At 48.3% G+C, this 26,558-nt stretch overlaps 1 protein-coding gene across 1 annotated transcript; it reads left to right on the top strand.

Annotated features, from left to right (window-relative positions):
• Nucleotides 1–16: 16 nt before the first annotated feature.
• On the top strand, nucleotides 17–25,050 carry DSTYK (dual serine/threonine and tyrosine protein kinase). The gene is made up of 13 exons (XM_084301701.1): nucleotides 17–344; nucleotides 6,490–6,875; nucleotides 12,533–13,196; nucleotides 15,484–15,758; nucleotides 16,173–16,256; nucleotides 17,477–17,653; nucleotides 17,902–18,031; nucleotides 18,301–18,457; nucleotides 19,182–19,314; nucleotides 19,981–20,094; nucleotides 20,557–20,671; nucleotides 21,684–21,818; nucleotides 22,708–25,050. The coding sequence occupies exons 1-13, from the start codon at nucleotides 95–97 to the stop codon at nucleotides 22,893–22,895; spliced, it is 2,808 nt and encodes a 935-aa protein (XP_084157827.1). The 5' UTR covers nucleotides 17–94; the 3' UTR covers nucleotides 22,896–25,050.
• The last annotated feature ends 1,508 nt before the right edge of the window (nucleotides 25,051–26,558 follow it).

Here is a 26,558-nt window from a genome sequence, read left to right as displayed (position 1 = left end):
AAAGGAAGGAGAAGGAGAAGGAGGCGGCAGCAGCGTGGCGGGGGCCGAGCGCGGCCCGCGGTGGGGAGGGGATAGCGGGGCGGACCCGCGGGCCATGGAGGGCGACGGCGCCCCTTCATGGCGGGGGCCCGGCGGGGTGGTCCGCGAGCTGTGCCGCTCCTTCGGCCACTACAACCGGCACCTGGCGCGGCTGCAGCACAACCTGCGCGAGACCAAGAAGTTCTTCCGCGACGTCAAGTACTCCCAGGGGCACCCCTTCGCCTCCGCCGCGACCGGAGAAGGGTCCCCCCCCCCCACCTCCTCCGTCACCGCCGCTTTTGGGGACGGCTCCGCCCGGGATGGGGGTGAGGAGGGGGCCGGGGGTGGGTTTGGGGTGGGTGAAGGGGGATGGGGGGGGGTTTGGGGGCGTTGGGAGGGGCTGGGGGGGTGTAGGTGGGGGTGTGGGGGGGTGAGGGGGTGCGGGGGAAAAAGGGGGCTCTGAGGGGTGGGGGTGTGGGGTGGGGGCGAGGGGGGCCTGAGGGGGGTGGTTGGGGTGGGGGTGAGGGGGCTGTGGGGTGGGGGGGCGGCTGGGAGGGTTGTGGGGGTGAGGGGGGCTCTGAGGGGTGTGGTTGGGGGTTTGGGGTGTGTGGGGTGAGGGGGTCTCTGAGGGGGGCCAGCTTTGGGGATGAGGGGTCTGTGGGATGGGGGACGGCTGGGGGTGTTGTGGGGGTGTAGGTAGGGTCTGAGGGGTGCGGTTGGATGTGGGAGCTCGGGGGCTGTTAGGTTATGGGGTAGGGGGCAAGTAGGGGGTGGTTGGTTGTGCTGTGGGGGCGTAGGTGGGCTCTGAGGGGTGCAGCCCTATAGCAGGGTGCCGTTGAGGGGCTGCAGGCAGCGCTCTGGGGTTCGGAGGGGGGCTGTGGGATCAGAGCACGTGCAGGGAAGCGAGGTGAATCGGGGTGGAGGTGAGAGGGGCTGTGGGGGCAGTTTGGAGCCTCGGTGAGGACAGGAGGGGGCTGGAGCCTGCGTGGGGGTGGTGGGAGGAAGGTGAGGTGTCCCCGGTGCGGGGTGGGCAGCCGTCAGTCATCGGGGGCATTCATTCACCCTCTTGATCTTCATCTGGGGCTGTTGACAAACATTGCTGCTGCTCGCAGGCCTCCTGCCGAGCACAGGTCCTTCCTATTCCATAAGACTGTCTTGTGAGGAGAGCTGAGCGTGACATTAAATATATATAAAGATCTTCTTTATGCGTTTCCAAATGGTTCATGAGTCATCTCTGCTGGCTACTCGTCTGTGCTTGTCTTATGCTTACAATTCTGGCTTGAAAATTGGAGTGTTGTTGAGCTCTTCTGTCAGGCTGTGTCAGAAAGGAGTGAAGTGCTGCACGTGAACTTTGGGAGCAGAGGTGGATGGCAGTCTAAAAACCTGGGCTGTTTGTTTACATCTTTCTGTGACTTCCAAGAAGCAGGAACTGGTGGGTTTCGCTTGCTTTCTATTAGTCTGGGCGCTGTTGGAATGGCAGCACCCAGCTGGAGGTGTTCTTCTGCTCGGGTACTTCTGGGCCAGCACTGCTGGCCACGTACCAGCTGCATCCCAAAGTCTGTTTGTGGGGCTCTGTAGGTGTGGAGGCCTCGTTGATTAAATCTTCCTGACATAGATATGCGTTTCACCAAGTATCCTGCCCATTCTTCTTACCACAGGGTGCTTGAGGCTTTCTAGTTCTCAGATCCTCACCTTGACCTGGTTTGAGTTTGTACTTCAGGCGGCACGGACTGCTTTAGGTCTCGTTCATGCAAGCTCTAATAACAGCGTAGGCTCTTGGGTTGGGCTTCCAGACAGGAGAAGTTGTATAACGTTCACCGTCCTTCAAAATAAAACTTAAATCGGCTTGAAAACAGCGGATTTGAGTGGCAAGATGCTCCAGGGGGGTGTGGAGCGAGGTGATAAATGTGCTCCGGGTTAGGTGGGAAGCCGAGGTGGCAAACCCCAGGGGAGTGTGGAAGGAGGGAGAGGATGAAGAGCAGGGCTTGGTGAAGGGTGGAGGCTGGCTGCCTGCAGTGAGGCACCAGCAAAATAACTGAACCAATGCGATTCTACGTGTGTGTGTGTGCATTATAAAGGCACGAAAAGACACAAACCTTTGAAATCTAGAGCATTGATACAGGCTTTGTGCCCGAATAACCACCTCTGAACGGAGCTTCTTGTTTCTCGGCAGTTTTAGTTGGTGATTTCCACCACTCTCTGAAACTCAGGGGATATTTTCTCTGTTAACAACCGTTTTTCCCCTTTCCAACATGGGGAAATGAGTTTAAGAGGCCCGTTTTGTGCCGACTCCAGACTCATTTTCCTAGACTCTGCCCTCCAAGTGGTTTCGAAGTGAGAGGCGTTTTGATAAAACAGTTCCCAAGCCTGCTGGCAGGGCGCTGCGGAGCGTGGAGGTGTGGATGCTGATGGTTTGTGAAACGAGTTGGAAATGGGAAGTGAAACGGACAGGACACTGCCTGCCTGCAGCTGAAGTGGAAAAATAAACTGCGAAAGTAAACCTCGATGTCTTGGAAACAAAACAAACGTGTAGATTCTGCTTTTGAGACACCTGCGAAGCTGTTGGAGCAGCCTGGAAACGTAACTGCCCTCTGAATCAACAGAGGTCGAGCAACCTGAACACAGCCTGGGCTGCTCCCTCTGAGAACAGCCCCAGGGACCTGCGAAGCTGGGCGATGAAAGGAGCAGATGTGGCCCACCTCCCTCTGAGGAGGGTGCCAAGCAATATCTGGCAACGCTGGAGCGTCACTGACCGGGTGATTCCTCTGTGGCCTTAGCACCAGGGCATCTTCCTTAGGGTAAGAGAGGGAAAATAACTTCAAGGGAGCAAAGAGCTGCAGAAAGAGAGGCACTGAACAGAATAGTGCCTGCTTTGTCGTGAATAGCGTGGTGGTTTTTGTTAAAGTGCTGTGCCAACCTTGCGCCTTCAGCCTGGGCAGATCTGACCGCTGCCTTTTGAGTTTTCACCTGGTTTCCTTCTTGGTGCTGTTAGCTGACGGGCTTTCTGCAGAGTCAGGATGAACCAAATCTTAATTAGGGATTCAATAACTTTTTTTCTTACTATATGTAAAGGTACTAAGGGAAAAAAACAGCAACTGTGCTTTGTGCTAGCTGTATTTTTCTATAACCAGCACCCATGCTTTGTACGAGCTGTGTTTTTGTTTGTTCTGTGCTTGAAGCAGTTGAAACTCCTTGACCTAGGGCCCCGAGGAGTTTTTTTCTGGACGTTTCTTGCTTTACTTTGGGAAGTAATCTGAGCTGTGCCTTTTGCCCAGGTAACTGCGGCATCTCCAGAACTCTGGGTAGTGGCTGTGGTGTTATTTTAGGCTGTGTGTGCTGGGGGAGAACCCTGGGCCTGGTAACCTGATGGTTCCACGCGTGTGTTTTGGGAGGGGGGGGTGCGTTAACCAACGGGCTTGGAGGAGTTCTCGTCCTGGTGCTGTACTGAGCAAGGGTTAAAATGGGATAAAATGGGTTAAAATGGGATGGTTCTGCCTGTGCTCCCCAAAAGGCTCGTTAGGATTTCCGTTGTGCTGGCAGGTCCGGACAGGAGGTGAGCTTTGGGCCTGGGTGCTGCATGGAGGGCTGGCAGGGAGGGTTCTCGTGCAGAAACTCCTCAAATAAAGACGGTGGAGAAACGAGATGGAAACAGTCAGCTTTCCTTAAAAAGGGGGTGAGCGAAGCACATCTTCGGTGTCCTGCAGCCATCCGCAGGTTGGGCAGCTCCAACCTCAGCTTGTTTTGCCGAGACTTGGGCCGAATTCTGGGGCGAGCCTTGGTGAGAGACTTCCTTGTTCTCGCACAGGCTGCCTTTCATCCGACGGGCTTTAATCGGATGCACGCGCTTGAGGACTCCCCTGCAGCCAGTCGTTTGAAGTGTTTATCACATGTCTCCCAATGGTACGATGCACGGGTGCAGCGCAGCACCAAGGGAAGGCTTTGATAAAGCCCTGCTCCGGACAGGAGGTGCTGGCGCAGATGGGAACCTCGCCGCGTCTCCTGGAGAGCCGAGTGCTGAATCTGCTCTTTGTTTGCTCCGCGCCGCGGGGGGCTGTGCTCTCCCCCAGCTTGTCCTGAGCTCCTCGCCGAAACCGACTGCAGGCAGCTCGTCCCGTGGGGGCCATCGCAGGGAGGTGGTGTGTGAGGAAGGTGTCTGAAAGAGGTGGTGTTCCTACATCCCTCCTGTGCCTCAGTGATTTCAGCTGAGCTGTTGGACACCAAGCACCTTGTGTTGGCATTTATATGCAAGTACAGAACGAGCAGAGGGTGAAATCTGCTTGTTCCTTGTTAAAAGCCCCCATAAAGGGGACTTCGTGGCCTGTACAGCTCCTTTCAGATCTCCTTTTTTGTGCTCGATACCTGAAGGGCGAGCTTGGCTTCCAGCACAGTTCCAACAGATGTCACTGGATCAAAGAGATCTCTCCGATGCAGGTCTAAATGTGCCCCAGTTGGGTTTTTGCTGCTTTCTTGGTGCACTGCCAGGCAGATCCTGCCCCTCAGCCACTTGCTGTGGCCTCTGCTGTGGCCGCATAGGTTGAAAGGCTTGTCTGAAGGCAGCTCCAAGAAGCGCTGCCTCCCGGAACCTTTTGCAGAGGTTTTTTGGTGTGCCAGGGGGACAGGATTCCCCAGGCAGGGCTCAGGGGGTCTCCAGGTTTATGGGATCAGGTTGTGGGGCTGAGGTGCAGGGGCTGTGCCTGCGTGGGATGGGGTTCCTACAGCACGCCTCCCTCCAGACCTCCGGCTGGGAGGAGAGGCAAATCTTGGGGTAAGATCCTGAAGAAGCCTGAAATTGGCTTTAAGACACAAGCAGCTCCAAGGGGTGCTGCTCCTGGTTTGAATTATTTTAGCTAAAATAAAGGAGCGTTGCCCAAAGGAGTGCCTGCTGCCTGCCCTTCGCTCAGCGGCGGTGCGAGTGTCCTGCTGGATCAGGACCTTGTTTTCCTGGGCCTGGAGATGCTGAAACAATTTTGGGTGCCAGAAGGTGACTCACGAATGGAACTCTAATAACCACGGTGAAATGGGACCTTTTCCCCAAAATCCCTGCTGGTGCTGCTCGGTGCCGTTCTCGCTGCCTTGCCTGGTGCCTGGCAGGCAGCTCCCAGGCTTGGCGGCCGCTTTAGGATTTGGTGTTTCGTTCCCGGGTGCCATCTGCCTTGGGGTCTGGAAGCACGGGCTCTGCGGTGGAACAGTGGCTGGTTTGTACTCAGGAACTGTGCTGAAGGGCAGCAGATGGGGAATTTGTTTCTATCCTTTTATTTTTATTTATTTATTTTTTTTTGTACTACCAGAATTATTCCGTGGCCGTGTGTAAGGTAACGCCAAGCTGCTTAGGCTTCAGCTGAGATGCCTGAGCGTGGGAAAAGCTGTATTTAGCGCTTCTAAAAGAACCCAGAAGCTAAATTCAATGCCGAGAGTGTTTTCTCCAGCCTTACTCTAGTAAGGCAAACCCAGGGAGCTGCAGCATCGTGGACTAAATTGAAACTGGGTGAGGAGAGCGACTGCGGGGAGTTCTGGCTCCCCTGCAGCAGACAGATGAGATGCTCAGCAGTTCCCTTCTGCAGATCAGATGTTTGTGAAGCTGATAATATCTGGCCGACGGAGCTGATTTAGATCAGCTCTATAGATTGTGTCCTCTGGGATGGGAAGGAGAGAGGTTGGCAGCGCAGCCAGGGGGAGGAAGCTGCTGCTTCATGTGTTACGGACCGCGCCGAGAGCCTGCTGGCTGCTGGCAGAGCATCTTCCCTTGGGCTCAGCACTGCCAGGCTGGTGAAAGGCACAACAGCTTCTTTTGGTGCCGTGGTTGTGTTTCCATCATGGGGGATCGCTGGCAGAAGCTTTTAGTTTCTCAGGAGTGCCTCTTCCTGAGGCTGGAAGGGAGGTGCTGCTGCTGTCACGCCGCCGTTCTCAGCCTTTGGTCAATGAGTTTGTCGAGGATGCTCTTAGACGTGAAGCGTGTACCCCTTGTGAGTGTGGCTGGGGCTGTTCCCAATTCATAGCTGGTGCATTTATTCCTGCTGTAAAAAAAAAACTTGGGGAGAGGTCGCTGTAGGGCCCCTCCAGGCTTCCTTGAGCTCTGGAGCAAGGTTAAACGCTGTTGCACCCCCCGGGTGAAATCAGCCCTTTGGTTGCAGCCGGGACAGTTGTTTCCTCTTGGCTTGTAGGGCCTAGGGTTAATCTTCCACTCAGCTGCTTAAGAGAGCTCTGTGTAAACACTTTCTAGTGAAATAACCGGGGGGGAGCTGTAACAAATGGGCCTGACTTGGTGCGAACCAGGCGGCTGCGGACGGCCGTGGCGATGCAGTGAAAGCACTTCAATTGCTGACGTGAGCTCCAGGGTGCTTAGGCAAATCCTTGGTGCTGCGTGGCCTGCCGTGGGGCAGCGATGTCTGTGCTGTAGCATCCAGCTGCCTTAGAGATAGGAGAATTATTGTTCAGCCAACCCGTTCTCATGCAGTCTGTCCTCAATTTCAGGGCAGAACTTCATTTCCTTCCCTCGCCACGAGGAAGAGCACCTCCAGCGCACCGTGAGCTGGCACCCTTGCCTTCTGATTCTGGGCCAGAACTGTAACGCCAAGTGCCAGTTACTCAACATCCTGCTGGGGGAGAAGCTGCTCCCCACCACCAAGATCAGCAGTGAGGAGAACTGTAAGAGGCGCCGGATCCGTTTCACGCATGGGACGCAAACGCGGCTCAGTCTGGCTCTCCCTGAGCAGTACGAACTGGTCCATATGATGGCAGCCCACCGGGGGCAGTGGGACACGATACCAGAGGAGGACTTAGAAATTGGTGGGGACAGCGAGGATCCTGCTCACCGGATAGCAGAGCTGGAGGTCATGCTGCCCTACTCACTCCTAAAGGTAACTGGGTGTCTGTGCACCACTGCGGTAATGAATTCGTTAAGGTGTCGCAAAATTATGTCCCTAATAAACTCGTGGTGTCAACTCTCAAGCACAGGAATGTTCCTACTTAACTAAAACTGAAAGCCTGGTGTCTTTTTAATCTCCATCCTAAAGGGCTTGTAAGGATAAAGCTGCTTAATTCCAGCTTCTGATAGAATGAGCTGACTTCATGAGAGCGGCTCTGCTGCTGCTGTGATGTCAATCGAGGGTGAAGGCGTTAGGAAGGAGGTGGGAGTCTGTTCTCAGGGCTGTGTGTGTGATCTTGCTGGTACGTTGCTTTGTCAGCCACCTTTCACTTACTTGTGACCCACGCTCCTGTCCTGGAAGCATTGTCATTTGGTGCTTAGCAAATATCTTCAAAGATGAGTGTTGAATTTCATTTGTTTTTATAGCTTCGATAAGCTTTCTTTGCATTTCAGATCTCACACTGAGGTCTTGTTGCAGTGTAACACAACCCAGAGCATTGTACTCTGGCAGTCAAACATCCACAGTAACTTATTCTTACCAGTAAGTTGTTCTTGTGCAAGGAATCTGATCTGTGTTCACACAAGTAAGAGTATGAACTCTATAGCTGAAGAGTGAAATGTCAAGGTAACATTTTTTTGGGGCATCTGAATTGAGAAGTGATTGTAATTAGGCACAAAATGGAGACTTGGTCTGTCTTCATCAGCTTGTAAAGCTTTACAAACCCAGACTGCAGCTGAAGTTAAGCCTACCCTAATGGCAGCAGCCAAGTCAATGCTATGTTGCAGGGTGTTTGTGGCTTTCCATATCCACTGAAAGAGCAGAAATGCCGTGTTTACAGACTGTACACAGCATCCACCACCTTCCTGAAGAGCGCCAGATCTGGTGCTGCAATGTAAATGCCTGCTCTGGATCTGCATGTAAAATCCTGCCCTGCTGTTGCATAAGGGTATTACCTTTACATTAATTTCACTGAGATGGCTTCATATGGGCCAGTTTAACCACAGTGCTGTTCACAGCCCTCCTTACATCTATATTTCTCATGAGCGACAAAGATCTCTCTGTCTGGCCCTGGTTATATTTAGGACGTTTAGATGAAAACAGCTACTCAGATTAATTTGAAAAGGGTTGGTGAAATAACAAGCTCTTCCACTAAAAGGAGAGGGAGGGTGAATCACAGCTAGCCTCAGATTGAGTCAAAGGATTCCTTACATAAATTTTAGGGACTAAAAAGGAATAACAAAGCTATATTTTTAATGGTTTTAGGAGGGTTTAGGCATTTTAGCAGCTCATGGGGCTAGGGATAGCTTCTTGTTAAGTTACTGGGTCCGGTGTCCTGCTGAGAGCCGTGTCTCTTTCACCCTTCTGGCTAATGTGTGTTTTCTAGCTCTGCCTAGCATGCACCAAGACAACAAAGTTAAAAATACCAGCTAGTCATGGACACGGCTTCTGTAATTAATGGAACATATATCTGGAACAGGCACGGATGAGGTTTGTTGGACATGATCCAAAACTCTGTCTGCAAAACTACTCCGAGGGAGCTTCTGCTTTTTATTAACTTGTGCAACAAAGCTGGTAGCCTAATAACAGTTGCGTGCTTGACAATAACATGATGGTCAGTGCAGATCTCAAGGATTTAGCCTTGCCCAGAAACCAGATAGCTTGGAGGAGCTCAGCACCCTTTTGGGCAGAGAGGGAGGGAAAGAAATCTGAATTTTACCCCACCTGACACATCGAATTCCTGGTTTGTGTTTTGTTTTTTCTTCCCAATAGCAGAGTGCTTACAATATAGTACTGCTTCGTGGTAACTTTATGTTCTAGGTGTTGGGAGGGCAAGGAGACCTAGCAGTCTTGCTGGTCTTTAAATGTTTCCAGGTCCTTCCCTGTGGGCAGTGTGAGATGAGGATGCTGTTTGTGTACTGCCTTTGATTTTTGACATTTGAAATCTCCATCATTCTGCGTGATGGGAACACTTATCTGCAGTGGGATACCATTCAAGGGCCCTCAGTGGCTGTAGGATCTGGGGAATGCTCTGCAGCCCTTCAGGCCTAAACAGCTCTTCCCAAAAGCCTTTAATTGCCCGGGCTGGCTCGGCCACCTGGGCTGCACGCTGTGGTTGTGTGCAGACACTCGGTGCTGACTCATGCTTCGTGGGGCAGGCACTTGCTTGCTAAATCTAAACTCCTTAGCCACTGCTCCAGTGGGGAAAGGTTAACAGGACTGAAATATATATGGATTCGATCGCAAAAGTGTGGAATGTGATGGGGTTCAACGTAAAAAACAGTACGCGAGTGTAGCACCCTGCTGGTCTGATAACCCCTCGATGCCTGGGCTGGGACCATGCGTGTTTTGTGCTACTGGAGGATGTCTTAATCACAACTTGGTTTGCGGAAATAGGTGAGGAGGAGGGAGCCAAAAAATCCTTTGCTTGGGTTGTCTGCTGGGAGAACAGTAGCTTGTGCCATTAGGTATGTGAATTTAGTTGTGTTTTTTTGTTCTTGTAAATGATCAGGGAAGGAAAAACACAGGCAAAGCTGCTCTGTTCCTTGGGGATTGCTGTGTGCAGGAATGCATCTAAGTCATGGGGAATAATCCCTCAAGCCAGACAGATTATTAGATTTGCAGTGGAAGTAAACAAGTCGGTTCTTTCCCTAAGTCTTATCAGTTGTGCCTAGATGCCCAGACAGACTTCTGCGAGGCAGTGCTTTTCCTCTGGATGGTGCAGCTGAATCAGAGCAGGGTAGCCGAGCTGAAAGCTTCCTTTTTCATGCCCTCGTTTTGCTGTGTGCTTCGTTCTACTTTGAGCCTTGGACTCACAGTTTTAGCCAGGGCTTTTAGGGAAAGAAGAAATTTCAGCTGCTCTGGCAGAGTTGGAAAATGCGTGAAGAAATGCAAGCTGGCTATGTGAGCTGCGACAGAAAATGAAGTTGGAGTTTATTGTTGTGTTTCTGAAGGTGCTGTAGCAATGATTCAGGTCGTATTAATTAGTAGTTGTTACGAGCAGCAAGAAATGTGGTTACATACCTATGGAGTTATTTTTAAGTACATCCTGCTTAAAATACTCTCCAGGAGGAGATTTTTGACACATTGGCTGTGGCAGTGATATAGAAACTTGAAAGGCTTCTGTTCTGCCTGAGATGCTCTTCCCTCCACGCAGCACTGGTGTGCTTTGGGGCATGCTGAGATGCTCCTACTGGGTACCAGCATCCAGAACCTGGGGTTGTCCCTCCTCTGCCCATTTACACAGGAATAACCGAGGGCAGAAGATACTGAAAACACCAGCAGCATGAAATTTCTTCCTTCTTTGTGAGATCTGTGCTCCGCTTCTGGTTTCGCTGGCGTAGCGGTGTCTTCCAGGGGAAGATTTCGTGGTCAGAAAAAAGAACATTGCTTCTCAGGCTCTTGGGTGAGGGTGTAGAGCTTGGGCTGGCCCTTCCAGCAAAGGTAGAACAATTTCCTGATGAAATTGGGGTCAGTCAGTGCACAAAACCAAAACACAAGCTTTGTAGGTCTGTGAAGGGCAGCAGTATCTGCTGGAGACCGGAGGTATCGCTCAGCTTACCTGTGGTTCTCTAGGCTACTTACCTGCCTTCTGACCAAAATCCCCAGGGAAACAAGAAGTTGGCAAGATCTCAATAAATGAGTAAAATGAAATAAAATCAGCTGGGGGAGGAGCTTAAAATTTTCTAAATATATGCTAATACATACCCCTAGATTCTCGGGTTAAAAGGCAGGCTGTGAGATTAGCTCTCGATGGAACAGAAGCAGAGCACCTGGCTGCAGTGATTCACAGCTGGTCCTTGCAAGGCAGGGTCTGCCAACTGCCTTGGAATAAGACTGAGCTGGGCCTTCAATCATAACCTGGTAGGTGTTTGGGTAGAAATCTGACCCAATTGGGTTCGCTTCTCAGCACCTCAGTTAACTAAATACTGATTAAGCTGCCCAAAGCTGAGTGAAACAGGACAGGCTCCTGTTGGGATGTGGCAAACAATCCTCACTTCCAAACGAGTTAACAAGAACTTAGCTGCTGACTTAACCTTAAAAAATGGCACACTGCAGTGGTCCCGGGGTGCTTCAGTGGGACTCGGCTCCTCGTGTTGGAGCTCGAGACCTGCTTCCTTCTGGATTTTAACTTTTGGGTTGGGGATGTGGGAGGCAGAGGTCATCCTGGCCTCGCAAGTCCACTTCATGCTTGAAGTGGAAGAGCTGTGACTTTGCGTACCTGGTGCTCAGATTTCTAGGTAGAAAGCTCCGGTATTTATAGAAAAGAGGACCTTTTAGTTAAAGAAGCTACGACTGAGGTTCCTTCACAGCAATGCCATGCGTACAGCGATGTCAGAAGTGTTGAAGCGTGTTCGCAGTGCGTGACCTTGTGAGAACCAGCTGGGGAATTTCAGGAATCCGCTGTGATTCACAGGTAGTCCCCGTACAGACCCCATCCCCAGCAGCTGCACCGGTGTCAGAACTTCTGCAGGACATCGACAGAAAAATAAAGGCGGGGGAAGAAGAGCTGCTAGCGTTCCCTGGAAAAGCCAGGAGAGGCCTCTATGGCAACAGAAGGACCAGTTGCTCTGCACTCTGTTCTCTGTTGGTTTTCTCCCTGTCTCCTAGAGACAGCGCTGGCTTCCTCCTTTGTTTACAGGCGCTGGCGTTGAGTCACCGGCCCGGGGAGCATTGCAGGCTGCACAGCCCCTGCTGCAGCTCAGTCCCGTGGCACTAATGACTTCCTGCTATCTGGGGGAGCAGCTCGTACTTGTGGTCAAGGCATTTAAGTAGCTCTAGGGAGAAATGATTGAAGAAGGCTTAATTACAGCCCCTCGTTGGGAGCTGGGGACTTCGGTTTGTCTTCAGTTCAAAGCCTTCAACACTCGCTTTCGTTATTTTAGTGAAGTGATGCATGAAATGCCAACGCTGTTCTCACATACCCAAGGGTGATTACCATCTCCTGGCTTGTAAGAGAGAGGAGCGGTCTTAAAAGTGTGCTTTTTGAGTAGGATCGCTAAGAATTAGTGTCAGCAGGAAAGCAAAACTCTGGGTAGTAAGAGAATAAATGAATAAAATCGTCGGCTTTGGCTGGATTTGCAGAATGTCACAGCTCAGCTTGTCACAACCATGTGTTCCTCCTCCCAGTCCTTTGGCTGGGATCTCTTTGGAAGAGGGTGGTGGTGGCAGTGGTGGGTGGTGTAGTGCTGTCTGCTACGCTGAAAACTGACAGCACGAACATCTCAACAAGCTGCAGATCAGGTAAACATCAATGGGAGGTTAAGAGTATTTATTCAGAGAGGTTGCTGCAAAATGGGGCAGGCATAAACCACAGAACAACAGCAATTCTCTGACAGCACCTCCCTGGGAAACCGTTTCTAAGTTTTTGTTCTGAGCTAGGCCAAACTTTAAGGGCGCTTGGTGCAAAATAAGAGTTTTGGAGTCAGTGGGCACTGATTAACTCCTGGCTGCATCTCTGCCACTGGGCTGTCCTCAGCCTTACAGGTAGGCTGTGTGCTAAGGCGTGCTGCTGTGTGTGAGACCCCGTAACTGTTCTAAAGGGTGTGAGCGTATTTTGAGCTTTGAGAATGAATTGCAGTGCACTCTTGCCTCTGTTACTGTTAAAAAGGATCTGTACCAAACTGTTTTTTTACCTTCTTGCTTGTTAGGAAGTGGACGTTGTGGTAGCCCCGTGTCGCGGATTGCAGTCTGCTGAAGCCACCCTGGGAGAGTACATGAACCAGGTCTTGCTCGTGGTCATCTTTGCCATCAGCGAGGCTGAGCTTTCGTCTTCCGACGAGAACGAACTGCGCGAGATCAAAGAGAAGTTCTCGTTGCCCATTTTCTTCTTCAAGGTGCCGGAGTCAGGGGTGGAGCTGATCTCTCCCAGAAAAACTGACAGCGAAAAGTCCTCCCTCTACTGCCAGCTGATGGACCTGGAGTACCTGAGCACCAACCACTGCAGCTGCGGGGCGCCCAGTCCTGACGCCGATGCCCAAAGCATGTTGGTGGAGCAGTTTGAGAAGCTCCGTCTCCTCAGCACTTTTTCCAGGCAGGTGCTTCAGAAGCATCTCGTGGAAGCAGCCACCAGCTTGAACGAGGTGCACTGCCGCTGCCTCAACATCTTCATCAATCAGGCCTTCGACATGCAGCGGGACCTGCAAATCACCCCCAAGAGGCTGGAGTACACCCGCAAGAAGGAGAACGAGCTCTATGAGTCTCTGATGAACATTGCCAACCGCAAACAAGAGGAGATGAAGGACATGATCATAGAGACTCTCAGTAATATGAAAGAGGAGCTCTTGGAAGATGCTGCTAATATGGAATTCAAAGGTAACTACTGGCCGGAGGGTGACTGGAACAAAGTGGTTAGGGGCTTTGAGGGAGACCATGGGTGATGGTTGCAGTCTGCTAAGGGATGGTTGAGTGGTTGTCTAGGCAGGTGGCTCTGCCAGCCAGCTCAGAACTGATACACAAAGGGATTAGTTCTGCAGTACCTACTGGCTAGAAAGCACTGTCCTTAAATTTGAGGTCTCAAAATATGAGGTCTTGGTTTCTTATAAATCAGATGGATTTTCCCCCTTCTAGCTCGCTGCATGGTTTTGGGTAGGGTATTTTGCTTCTCTGTTTTAATTCCCTGTTCTGCAGAAGAAGAAAGTAAGTCTTAACTTCACTTCAGCAAGTGTGCTGGGACTTGGAAATAAACCTGTCCTAAGGAAAAAAAGTTTAGCTCTAGCAGAGAAGACTTGACTTGTGGTTTTTGCTCGATTTTCTTCGGGAGAGATTTGCATTAGACTTCTGAGTATAGAACCTGCTAAGATGAAACCCTTTTGGGTAGGTAAAAGTTTATTTAAAAAAAAAAAAATAAATCAACATAGTGTGCTCCTGAGGCCTGTACGTGCCATTTGGTGTGTGGTTCTGGGAAATGTGGGGGTTCTCACTGCATCGTTTAGTACTGGTATTTCTAGGAACACAAAAGCTGGAAGGATTTGTAAGGGTGTTAGGTGTGTGAGGGGTGACGTGCCATCTATTATTCTCTGTGGTGCGAGAGGTCAAAATTGTAGATAATTTTGTCTTGCCCTATTTTCCCTGAATTTCAAACCATAATGCTATGTCCTGGGAGGGAGAGGCGAGAGAAATGGTGAATTATGATTAATCCTGCAGGTTAGCATCTGGATCTTTTTGCTTCTGCAGGTGGGAAATCGATGAGATCTTCCCTGTTTCTTGAAATGTTTTTTTTTTGTAGTGCCCTTGGAAAATGTGTTCCTCATAAAGAGCTGCTTTCAATCCTGACACCAATTTGTGTGCTAGGAGAGACAAAAAAAAAAAAACCAACTAGCACGTGTTAAGGGTACAGTCAGTGTGTGTCAATTCTACCTGTTTAGGGCTGCCATTACTCCATTATCACAGGGGTAATAATCATTCCTGGTACTTTGTCTGTCTCACTAGAAGAGACACTCACCCATACAGAGCTGGGGCACTGCTGTGCCCGAGTTCAGGTTTCTGTATTTACAGAATGGGACAGCACAGGCCAAAACACCTGCGTACATATTTGTTTATACACACCAATGAAACAAGAAAAATCACTTCCTGAGAGCCAACAAGATGCTACGCTCCATTTGGAGTAATATCCTAAAAGGAGGAAGGTGTTATTTTGAGGAGCTAATGCCATCTGCCGATCGCTGCGTTTGTTTGAAGTCGGCTAGAACTGTTGTTGGGCAAAATCCAAAGGCAAGATCTGCAGCTCCTCGTAGTAATCTGGTTCTGTTCAGACTGGTTGCAAGGCACAATCAGTGATTTGCTCTGTTTGTTTAAAAATACCAAGTGATAATCAACCTTCTCAAGGTTCCAGGAAAAAAAGAAATTGGGTAACCAGCTCAGCTGGTGTCTCTTTCTTCATAACATCCGACATCCAGCAGTGCTTATGGATTGTGGCGTGGCTTGGAAGAATTTCCTGACCTGTTATTTTTTAGATAGAAAACCAGCATTGTGCTTCTGTAACTGCCCTCTCATTTCCGAGGTGAGGCTTGCCTTGTTCTCACTGTACCACTGTGAAGGTGGAGTGGCTGCAGAACGCTCGGATGGAGCCCGTCAGGCGTTGCAGCATCCTGCACATTCAAACCCCAAGGAACGGGAGCAAACATCACAACACTTTCTTTTCATCGTGGTCAGATTTGATTTTTAGCTTCCTTGAAAACGGAGTAAGCATAAGTGCATTCTTGAAGTTACTCTGATGCTTTTGTGTGTTCTGGCACAGCAGAGTGAACTGAAGGAAGATCTGTAGGATCGGTTTGGGGGCCACGTGTAAAACTGGCGCTGTGGCAGTAGACAGGCAGACTGACAAACTTCAATCCTCTGCAAACAGCTGCTCTGTGGGTTCTTCTGTTGCTCATAGGCTTCTTTGTATGAGCTAAATGTTGCTTGCTTCAGGTTATATCTGAGTTTAAAGCAAACAATGAGCCTCTGAAGGACCAAAATAGCAAAAAAGCCTTTGGAGCAGCTGTCTGGAGTGGTGCTGTGCTGCTCTTTTGCAAAGCGTTCACAGCAGCTTCCAGTAGCCAATGCTGTAATGGCAATGTGCTGATTACAAAAGATTCCTCTTTTCTTTTCTTCTGTGCAGATATCATAATTCCTGAGAATGGGGAACCTGTTAGTTCCAAGGACATAAAGTGTTGTATTAAGCAAATTCAGGAACTGATTATTTCTCGGTTAAACCAAGCAGTTGCCAACAAGTTGATTAGTTCAGTGGACTATCTCCGAGAGAGCTTTGTAGGGACTCTGGAGAGATGTCTGAAGAGCCTGGAGGAGTCTTGGGAGGTCTCAGTGCATCCTGCAAGGAATTTGGAGAAGTCGAAGGATGTTTCTGTACACATCACAAGCAATTATCTCAAACAGGTACGGTGGCTCAGATGGCTATCTGGAATGCTAGAGTAGGCTTTTTTTTTTTTTTTTTTAATCCTGATGTAGCAAGAGTGGGTGGAAATGTAGATGCTGAGTGACATTAGAGAAACACAGCTTTGTGGTGTGTGGGGGACTGGTGTCATTAAGGGAGGTGCTAAAACTTGGGAATGGTTTTATTCTTAAATTTTCACTTGCAGGCCTAGCACTTACCCTTCCTAAATCGGTGTAAAGGGAACAAATCACAGCCTAGAAACACCTATGAGCTTAATAAAAATAAATGAATTGAGCTAAGTGAATCGTGGAGTGCTCCATATAGCGTATTTTCTCTTTTTTTGGAGGGTGTAGCAAGTATTATAGTGCGTGTAGCTCGCAAAATTCCCATACTTTCATCTTTCCCCTGCTTTCCAGATTCTGAATGCTGCCTATCACGTTGAAGTCACATTCCACTCTGGCTCAACAGTAACCAGGATGCTGTGGGAACAGATCAAACAGGTATGCACATGTGATTACTTCTGGTAGGTGTCAGCTTAGTGAATTTCTTAGTGCAAAAAATATTTGAATGCTCATGTGTTTCCTCTAAACCTAGGCTTTGGGCACATGCATTGCAAAGCTGTTGCTTTCTTGCTTTGCACTAAGGCTGTGTGTATAGTTTTATTCCTGGGAATGCTAATATTTAATTTAAAGCAAATACCCCTTTAATGTTTCTTCCTTTGGTTCTGAAACAGCAAAGGAAAAAGAAGAGTATTTTGAGACTTTTTGCTGTTTATATTTCAGATAATTGCTTGCGTTTGAGGGTTTCTTGCATTTTTCATTTGTTTTGTAATGCTTCTCGATTCAGTTCAATTCACTCTTCTCCCTCCAGATCAGACCAGACTTCTCAGGTCTTTGCTTTAAATTTGTCTGTTTAAATACCCATCTTTCTGAAGTTCTTGCTCTAAGAGCTGTTGATGACCTACATGGCCTTCCCCCTCCTGAGTTTTCTGTATGGATGGCTGAGAGGAATGTGGGTTTTCTCCCAAATAGGTGCAGCGTGGACTGAGTAGTAACAAACCTTCAGATTCCTTCAGTGGCACAGGGAAGGATCCAGACTGGGTGTGAAGGAGCAGGATTTTTGTGGCTTCTAATATAGGGCGGAGAAGGGCAGCTTAATCACCCAGCAATTTAAGGGAAGTGATGCATACCAGCACCTAGGACTTCCACACCACTGTGTCCATCCACAGAGCTGCGTCACTGCAGCTTCCTCCATTTGAGGAACATCTTTCTTCCCGAGGCTCTGGCTTACTGCGTGTGCTTACAAGCTGAAAGCAGCCTGTTCTGCTGTGAGCTTTGAAGCAGTTCAGAACTGTCTTCCTTAAGATCCCTTTGTTCAGGGGCATTTATTCCATTATGGCTCCAGATATTTCTGTAGCCTGATCAAGTTCCCCCCTTGCTGGGACTGATCCAGCCCTTGCCCTGTACCACAACTGAGGCTGCCCAGGTGGTGGCTGTGTAACTCCATGCCCTCCTGGTCAGATTTGAAAGGGTGACTGGCTTGTAAGGATGGGCAGAGGAGATATTTAGAAAGATCAGATCTCTTATGTATTGTATGCACGCAACGATACTCTGATCAACATCTCTAAATCAGTCACTGCAAGGTAACTATCTAACCTAATTCTGTGTGCAAATGCTGGTATTGTTACAGGGTTTTTTTGTTTGTTTTTTTTTTTTACTAGATAATCCAGCGGATTACGTGGGTCAGCCCCCCTGCCATCACCAGCGACTGGAAGAGGAAAGTTGCCCAGGATGCTATCGAGAGCCTCAGCGCATCCAAGTTAGCCAAGAGCATTTGCAGCCAGTTTCGAACCAGGCTAAACAGTTCCCACGAGGCTTTTGCAGCTTCCCTGCGACAGGTGAGTGAGGGGCTGTTAAGATGGAGATCTTGTTTTGCACATTGATGCTCTTAGAGGATTTTTAATAGCTGGAAGAGCAGTTTGTGCAGTTAACACTGCTGTTCTCTCGGTAGCAGTGCTAGAGCAAGTGCCCTAATACAAGATCCTATTTTTAAACGAGGGATGTTTTAAGTAGGATCCTCAGCCTTCTTATACCACTAGGGGTTTGGATCAGGCAGGATGACAGCTGTGTGTGATACCTCTTACAGCTAGAAGATGGCCATTCTGGCAGGCTGGAGAAAACAGAAGACCTGTGGCTGAAGGTGCGGAAAGATCACGCTCCTCGGCTAGCACGACTCTCTCTGGAGAGCAGATCCCTCCAGGATGTGCTGTTACACGGTGAGCGCTCTGCTTGATGTTCTCAGCGTTCCCTTCTACGCCCTCCTAGTTCTGAAGCAGTCAGTGGGTGTAAACGGGTGGGAGGGATGTTTTGCTTTGCACTAAACCACTTCAGCGAGCCTCCATCTGACACATACTGAGTACCTTGAGCTGTGCAGCTGCTAGCCTGTGAAAAGCTGCAGGCTGCCAGCCTGCCTGTGTACCTCTCGTAGAACACGAAGGAATAAACACATTTTAATTTCTGATTACGTGGCTGTTGTGCCTTCCAGGCAAACCAAAGCTGGGCCGTGAGCTGGGCCGAGGACAGTACGGCGTGGTCTATCTGTGTGACAGCTGGGGAGGGCATTTCCCTTGTGCACTGAAATCTGTTGTTCCTCCAGATGAGAAGCACTGGAATGACCTTGCACTTGAGTTTCACTATATGAGGTGCGTGTTGTAAGTGCTTTTCTCATTCCATACAGATGTCCTTACATTCACTGCTGCAAACAAACATTATTTGCGTAGGCAGAGCCTTGCTTGCTGTATTTCTACTCCACACTCAGTGAATTGACCTCGTGAAATGCCAAGCCGCAGTTTCTAGCAGAGGCAAGACAGTTTGCTGGTGTCATTGCAAAATGTAACAGGCACAGAGCGGTGGGCAGGCAAGCTCTTTCCTGTCCTAATCTGATTCTCTGGTATCTATACTGTTCCAATGCTCGCTGGTTTTCAGATTAAATTAGAATTAGTGGAGTTTGATAGCAAACAGTTCTTTCTCCCTGGATTTCTGGTGTTCTTTTTCCAATCTTTGTCTTCTCTAAGGTCACAAAATAAAATGATGGGTCTGCACTACAGAAACTGCCTTAGTCTTCAGTCAAATTGCTGCAGGCGGGTGCTGCAGTAGAGGCAGCTGAAATAATAGTGTTTCTTTGGTACTGCAAGCTTTAATAGGCTTTCTTGAATCTGATTAGATCAGATGGTACTATACTGTTACGGTCATCAGAGCTGCGGGTGCTGTGATTACACACGTGGCACGGGGATAGCATTGGTCTAGGTGGATCGTCCTCTTGTTGTACTGAAGTTGCAGCTACTGGGTGCTTTTCCTTTAGAAGATGAGGCTTGGGGCTGGAGAGGAGATGAAAACACCCACCTTTCTGTGCTGGACTTGTTACAGGTCTCTACAGTCACACGAGCGGCTCGTACATCTCCATGGTTCTGTGATAGATTATGGCTATGGAGGAGGTTCCAGCATCGCCGTCCTATTGATAATGGAACGACTGCACAGAGACCTCTATACAGGACTGAAGGTAACAGCAGTCTGTGTGTGTGTGCATTTTAATATATACATTAAAAAAAAAAATCTTAAATATCTGTTCATCTGTGAAACTGGCTGTGTTGAAGGGAGGAAGCAAGAGGTGTGGTTCTGTCTGCCACGTCCCTCTTCTGAAGGGGAAAATTCTGTATGCTAAATGCAGGGTTATGGATTTTTTATTATGCAGATATTTTTATTTTTTTTTCTGGGGTGTTCTGGGGCTGTACACAGCATCAGAACTAGACTTCATTGATGCAGTGGTATATATTCCTTGGCCTCAGTCCGTGTGCTGGAACATCTTGTATTGCTGCAATGTCAGAAGTCATGTGGCTTTGCTCTTGGCCTTCCTGTCTCCCTGTTCCTTGGGCTTCACTAAGCTCTTCTGTTTCCTGAAGGTTTGTAAACTCCTCAAGTGTGCTGTGGCTACAGCAGCATGCTTATTGTTGTTAAAAGGTAATAAGCAAGACCACCACCTCTCAACCTGGTAAAACCAGTGCATTGGGAAAATAGGAGTAGCTCCCCTTGCTTCTGTTGCCTGGTGAATTTTTTTGGGAGGATGGTCTTGCAAGAGTTAGGAGTTGGATTTTGATGTCTTCTTGATAAATAAGAGTAAGCAAAAGTGACTTCCACTTGTAGAAATTGTCTGTGTTTATTTTTCCAGGCTGGGCTAGAATTAGAAACACGATTACAGATTGCCTTGGATGTGGTTGAAGGAATCCGTTATCTTCACAGTCAGGGACTTGTGCACCGGGATATCAAACTTAAAAATGTCTTGGTAAGGAAAACTTTTGATCTGACTAATCCAGAAGTCTTATGAGGCCCTTTAAGTGGGAGGGAGGAGCATGCTATAAATGAAGTAATAGCATTATTCATATATCACGAATTGAAAGATTTTATCGTTAGCAGCAACTGGTCTAGCTCAATTTCAGTCAGCCTAGGGGAAAAGGAACAGTGGAGTCTCTTCTTGAAGGTAGAGAGCTTGAGCTACAAGTAAGGCTTCTGGTTCCTAGCCTTATTAAGCCCAGACCACACCCTCTGTAGAAGACGAGTGAAGACATGTTTTGTTGCTGAGCTTAGCTAGGAAAGTGTCAATGAGCAGCCGAGCAATCAGAGAAGCTTCCTTGAGAACAAATGCTCAACCCTTCAGACAGACATAGCTTAAAACTGTAATGTTAAAAAGCAGTGATACTGCTGGGAAGTATGATTATCAGTTGCCTTTGTATGAATTCTTCTACAGCTTGACAAAAAGAATCGAGCCAAAATCACTGACTTGGGGTTCTGCAAACCAGAAGCTATGATGTCTGGCAGTATTGTAGGCACACCTATTCACATGGCTCCTGAACTTTTTACAGGTATGCGTGTGGATTTAATCCACTACTGTCATTCTTTGGCTTGTATTTTGCAGGCCATTACTTTAAACGAAGACGTTAACTTGCTTATGAAGGGAAAAATTATTTAAAAATGGGTCAGAAGACTGCTTACAATGCATAATATGTATTGTTTTTCTGTTTTTTAAGTCTTAAATCTTTGTTTACTTGAAAGAGGAGAGACCTGTTGGATTCAGAAGCTTTGCTGAAGTGATCAAAACTCTTACAGTTGGAAAATTAGTAGTTATTAGGTGGAAATATTTGGCTTTCACAGGTTAATACCTCAGAAAGGATCCTCTGGTTTTTGTATAGCTGCTGAGTAAAGGGTTTCTGAGCTGTTGTGAACATGTAGCATATGTTTACATTCACTGTGTTGTGCTTCTGGCAGGCACTTTCTCTAAAATTGAAAGTTTCCTATGCAAGCATCCTGCAGTAGCACTTAAAGGTCCACCTCAGGTTCAACAGAGTCCTTCTGGCCTGAGATGGTTTCCTTGCTTTGACAAAATTGCAACCAAACTGAAGCAATCCTATTTGTGTTAACCTAGAAAACATTATTCAAGTGGTTCTCAGCACTAACAATGAAATACTTGTGACTAGCAGCCTAGATCTTGATCTTACAAAGACGTGAGTATGGGCTTAGCCCTTACGCACTTACTGTGCTCAATCTTTTCTTATTCAGTGGGTGACCTTGCTATAAACCAGTACCTGCCAAACTTCTGGATTGAGAGGCTGTTGTTAGGTCTATGAGCCTCAGCTGGGGAGCTGCTGGTACACGTTAAGTGTACAAATTCTCTGAGAAGGGAAGGTCTTCGTTTCATCCCTCCGCTTTTAGCAGTAACTCCTGTTATGCTGCTAGGCTTCATACAAGTCCTGCCTTCTGGCAATGAAGTTGTGGTTTTAATCTGAGGATGTGGAACACTGAAGTGGTTTTGCTCGGTTTCCAGTGATGAAGATATTTTTTTTTGCCCTGCTGATCAGATATATTTATTTGTCCCAGGAAAATACGATAACTCAGTGGATGTTTATGCATTTGGCATTCTGTTTTGGTACATTTGTTCGGGACATGTGAAGTTACCAGAAGCTTTTGAGAGATGTGCGAGCAAAGATCACCTCTGGAACAACGTTAGAAGAGGTATAAATGGCTTATGTTGAACTCTGTTGGGTGACATGGTGCTTGTGTAAAACTTGAGGGGAGGTGAGGAAATTAAATTTTTATCCTCTTGTTAACTGAAAGGTAAAAATACAAGTTGTATTCTTTCATTGACTATCTAAAAATTGAAATTTATTTATATCTTGGAAACGTTCTACCGAAAACCTAGCTGAAATCAGCAGGGATGTAAGGAGCAGGCTTTCTTTTAACTACCTCCTCACCATAGTGTCACAGGAGCTGTGCTAACACACCACCTAAACTAACCCCCGCACAGCAGTACAATGCTTATGATGTAAACTGGATCCCAGAATCAGCCAAGCATGGCCTGATCCCCTCAAGAATGCTTTAATCCCTCACAGCTCCTGGAGGCCGTGGTGATCTGTACGTTCAAGTGCTTAATGTGCAGCATCCAGGAAGCTGGCAGTGGTGGGCTGCATGTTGAGTTAAAGGCTGATGGTTGTTCCCCAAAATATAAACTTAGTTTCGCATCAGGCTGCTGTAGGGTTAGCTGGGTACTGTGTTTTGAGGTAGCTTAATCCTTCATGCTGCAAGGTGATGTCAGAACGCTTTACTGCTTCGTGTCCTTAGTTGCTGTCCGTATAATCTCTCCCCTTCTCATGTGAGAAAGATTAACTCAGATGAGTGAATCTTGTGTTTGGTCAGAAGGCCAAGTACACTGCACTCATTGCTTGTTCCCATGATGAACTTGCTCCCAAAAGTACTATTTTATTTTATTTTTTTAGCTGGGGAGAGTACTCATTTTGTTTCCAAATAGTGAAGAGGAGCTTTTCAACCTGCACCAAAGAAATGAACATCATCAGACAGTTTTCTATCCTTGTTGATGGTAACTGGGTGCCTCTCCCTTTTGCAGGAGTTCGCCCAGAGCGCCTTCCTGTGTTCGATGAGGAGTGCTGGCAGCTGATGGAAGCCTGTTGGGATGGAGATTCCTCCCAGCGCCCTCTCTTGGGGATTGTTCAACCTATGCTGCAGGGGATCATGGACAGGCTCTGCAAGTCAAGCTCTGAGCACCCAAATAAAGGGTTGGATGACTCTACTTGAAAAGGAAGCACAGAAGAATTCTTGGTTATGGGAGAATTCTGAACCCCTAACTCTGCAGATGGCTTCTTCAGATGCAGCTTTTTGTGGCTAACATGAGTGGGACAGGTAATAGCAACCAAAAGGTTGCTTGTAGAGGTGCGACTCTGGGCATGTTTCATCTTGAACAGAGGCCAGAGAAATCTCCCTGGGACACCCTAATGATGCTAGTTACCCCGCTGCAGCTTTTACTACGGAGTGGCACAAGTAAAATAGAAAATCCACTCCCTTGAACTGAAAGGGGTTTTTGCCAATCCCACACAAACACCAGTCAAAGAAAAGCATCTCGTGTGTTTGGGTAGCATCTGTGTTGCTCCGAGCTGATCATGACAGTCTTTACTCAGTAAAGTAAAAGCTCTCTTCCCATTAACTGACGGCCCTAGGTGGCCTTCAGTCAACACGGAACTATCCCAATCACTTAGATTGGCACCAATTACAGTGCAGTCAGAGTGGAAAAAAAAAAAAAAGAGGCTTTAGGCTTGAAGGTGTTTAGAAGCTAAGAGTGTCTATCTGTATTAGCTTCTTGCAACACTCCAAATGTTTACATTGACAGGAGCAAAGCTTCCATGTTTTACCTAAGGGGGATTATGTACTGTTCCACTGCAGTTAAAATACCCCAAGTTATAAGCTATTTATCTCTTGTGTACCCTTCACCCCTGAGTTCTGTAAACAAGCTCTTTTCTGGTAGTTTTGCTTCATAACCGTTATTTAAATATCTGAAGAAACCTGACCTTTCTTTTTTACAGTCTTCTGGTAAAATGGAAGACTGCTCAGAGATTACATATTGTAATAGAGAAACATAAAGTCATTACATATAATGACTGTCCATGGGGGAAATGCCAATTCATTTTAATTAAATTTGGGCTTTGAATTCGTTGTGAAGGCAGTAACAGTTTTAAATTGTGCTAGCTACGACAGATGTATTTTTAAAATAAGGTTTCTTCAGCTTTTTTAAATTCACGTGCTTGGTGAGAGCATAGTCGAGGGAAAACAGGTCATTCATTCTTCAGTAGCTGTGTATTGTGGCCATGTCCATTGATTTGATTGCTTCACTCTGGGATCTCTAATTTGGCTGTATTGAAAAGAAAAAATGGGGGGAGGGAAATCCTTGCAAGGAAGGTATGGGTTGGGATGATCCTGGTGCCCTTACGAAGAGGGCTTCTCTTGAAAATATCCTTGCCCCTTGTCTTTTGCATTTCTAGGGCAACATACCTGTGGGGTGGAGGCTGAAATAGAAACTGCACCTTGTTTACTACGTGAGGAAATAGTGAGTTGGCAAGTTCTCCCTAAGCTTACCGTTCTTCCCAGCTGCAGGGGATAGTCACCAGTGGCTTTGTTTCCCAGGAAAGCTAACGTGCTGCATCCAGAATAGTGTAGGCATGTGGAATTCCTGCACCCTGTTGCTGGAATTTATTGTCTAGTACACAGCAAAAATACAACTGATAATCTGCCTGTTAAACAGCTTGAGCAAAGGAAAGGGATACATAACCCTGCAGTATTAGTTTAGTTTAAATCTTCCCTTCTTTGTGCAATAAACAGAATTAATGCTTTTTTTTTATATATATATAAACATTTTTTACTTACCTGCATGTGTGGGCATTTTTCTGGTCTGGGATGGCATTACCAGGGCGGTTCTGTACAGCTACAGCTTCTCCAGCTGCCCCAGCCCAAGGTGCAGCGACCAAGAACCACATGCGCAGAAGAACAAATACTTTTCCGAAGTAGAATTGCGAGGCATTTCACTGCCTTGGTGCACGTCCATGCCACCAATGACACTAATAGTATTAACTCTTTTACTGTGTGTGGTGGTTAGTAACCTTACCTACAACTAGGAGAGTCGACGTCAGTCTCTTGCGGTTAATAGAGATAGCTTATGTAAATAATAAATGTATGAATAAAATTTAAACCTCTGTATATGCAATTCCAGAAACGTCTTGTATAGCTTTTCCAATGTACTATCTCCAGGCACTTATCTGATGCATTTTTTTGTGTGTTTGTAGCTACGTTGATGTCTTGTTTCCATTTGGTTTGTCTTGTTGCATGTCCAGCATCACCAACCAGCAGGTTTACTTAGACTTAGCACTGCTGCTCCTCTGCACTTTTTTTTTTTTTTCCCTTGGGTATAAAGTTCTTCCTGGCTCAAAAGAAGTTGAGAGGCTTCACATGTTCTGTTTATCCTTCAAATCACTATTTTCCCACTGCCCTCACTTACAGCAAGGAAAACAAAGCTCATGACAACTTGAACATTCTCCGATCCCATCCTGGTGTGCAGTTGCATGACAAGATGGGGAAGTGGGACCAAGCCCAAGTCCTGTTCACCTTGTGCAGTGAGCTGAGCAGGTTCTCTTCTCCCAGACAAGGCTACCTTTATAGCTTTGTCTGCTGGAGATGTTTGTTAAAATATGTTTTAAAATGAGGCTGTGAAAGGGTACCTGTCACTGAGGCCTTGTCCATCGTATCCCTGCCTCACCAGGCTGCTGCGGTGTATGGGAACAAACTGGGGGGTTGTAAACCAGGGCTAAAACTGCCAGCACCTGGGGCTGACTGCTGTGAGCAGTAACTCCCTGCCTGGGGGCCTGCCCTGCTTAAAGGGGAGCTCAGGCTGAAGATTTGGGGGAAAATATAACAAAACCGCTGTGTTTACAAAAGCGACTGTGAGGTGTACAGCTCCAGGTGGGCGAGGAGGCAGGAGCCAGGTGTAAGTACAGAGGGAAAGGTGCTGGGACTGCCTCCACATTTGGGATTCCCCAGCCCCCTGCTCAGCCTTCCCTTGCAGACGCAAAGCGGGGAGAGGTGAGCGGGGAGAAAACCCCAAAAAATGAGGGAGGGCATGGGGCGGGGGGGCACTGGGGGGCTTTCAGGGGGAGCTGGGGACACTGGGTGGTACTGGGAGGGCCGTGGCAGCGTTGTAGCACCGCATCTGCAGAACCCGAAGGCCCAAACACCTTAATTAGGAGGGTTAATTACTGCCCCTAAGGGCTCGCTACAGACCCCCCCCCCATCATGTCCCAGGGCCCTGCTCGGGGCTCGCAGCTCCCTGGGGCCGTGACAGCGGCGGGCGCGGGGCCGGGCCTTCGTTTTGCGTTTTATTTTGTGTTTTGTTTCGTGTTTTATTTCGTGTTTGTTTTATTTGACTTCGCGTTTTGTTTTGTGTTTGTGCGGCCCGCCCCTGACGGGGACAGGAAAACGTGAGGGAAACGCAACGAGCCGACTGCGTGTGGGAAAAAAAAAAAAAAAAAAAAGCACAATAACCATCAGACCGGCCGAAACCGTCGTGTTTTTACTAAATATTTTTTAATTTTTATTTCCTGCTGCTATACCCGCGGGGAAGCCGCGCCTTTCACCCCCCCCACCCCCTCCCTGAGCCGCCAGCGGCGCCCCCCGGAACCTTCGGGCCGCGGCCTCGGCGCCCGCCCGGCACCTTTGTGCGTGCTCCCCCAGCGGGCTGCCCGCCGCGCTGCCTGAGCGCCGCCCCCGCCCCGCCGCCGCCAAACGGAGCGGAACGGAGCCGCCGCCGCCCGGCTGCCTCCGGTCGAAGCCTCCCGGAGCCGAGCGGAGAAGGAGGGAGAGGAACCTGAGGATCCGGCGGAGGAAGGGAGCGGCGAGCCGTCAGGCGAACGGCGTGGG

The sequence above is a fragment of the Netta rufina genome (genome assembly GCF_964035555.1).
Source record: "Netta rufina genome assembly, chromosome: 26".
Taxonomy (NCBI): domain Eukaryota; kingdom Metazoa; phylum Chordata; class Aves; order Anseriformes; family Anatidae; genus Netta; species Netta rufina.
This window is presented reverse-complemented; position numbering and strand designations above follow the sequence as displayed.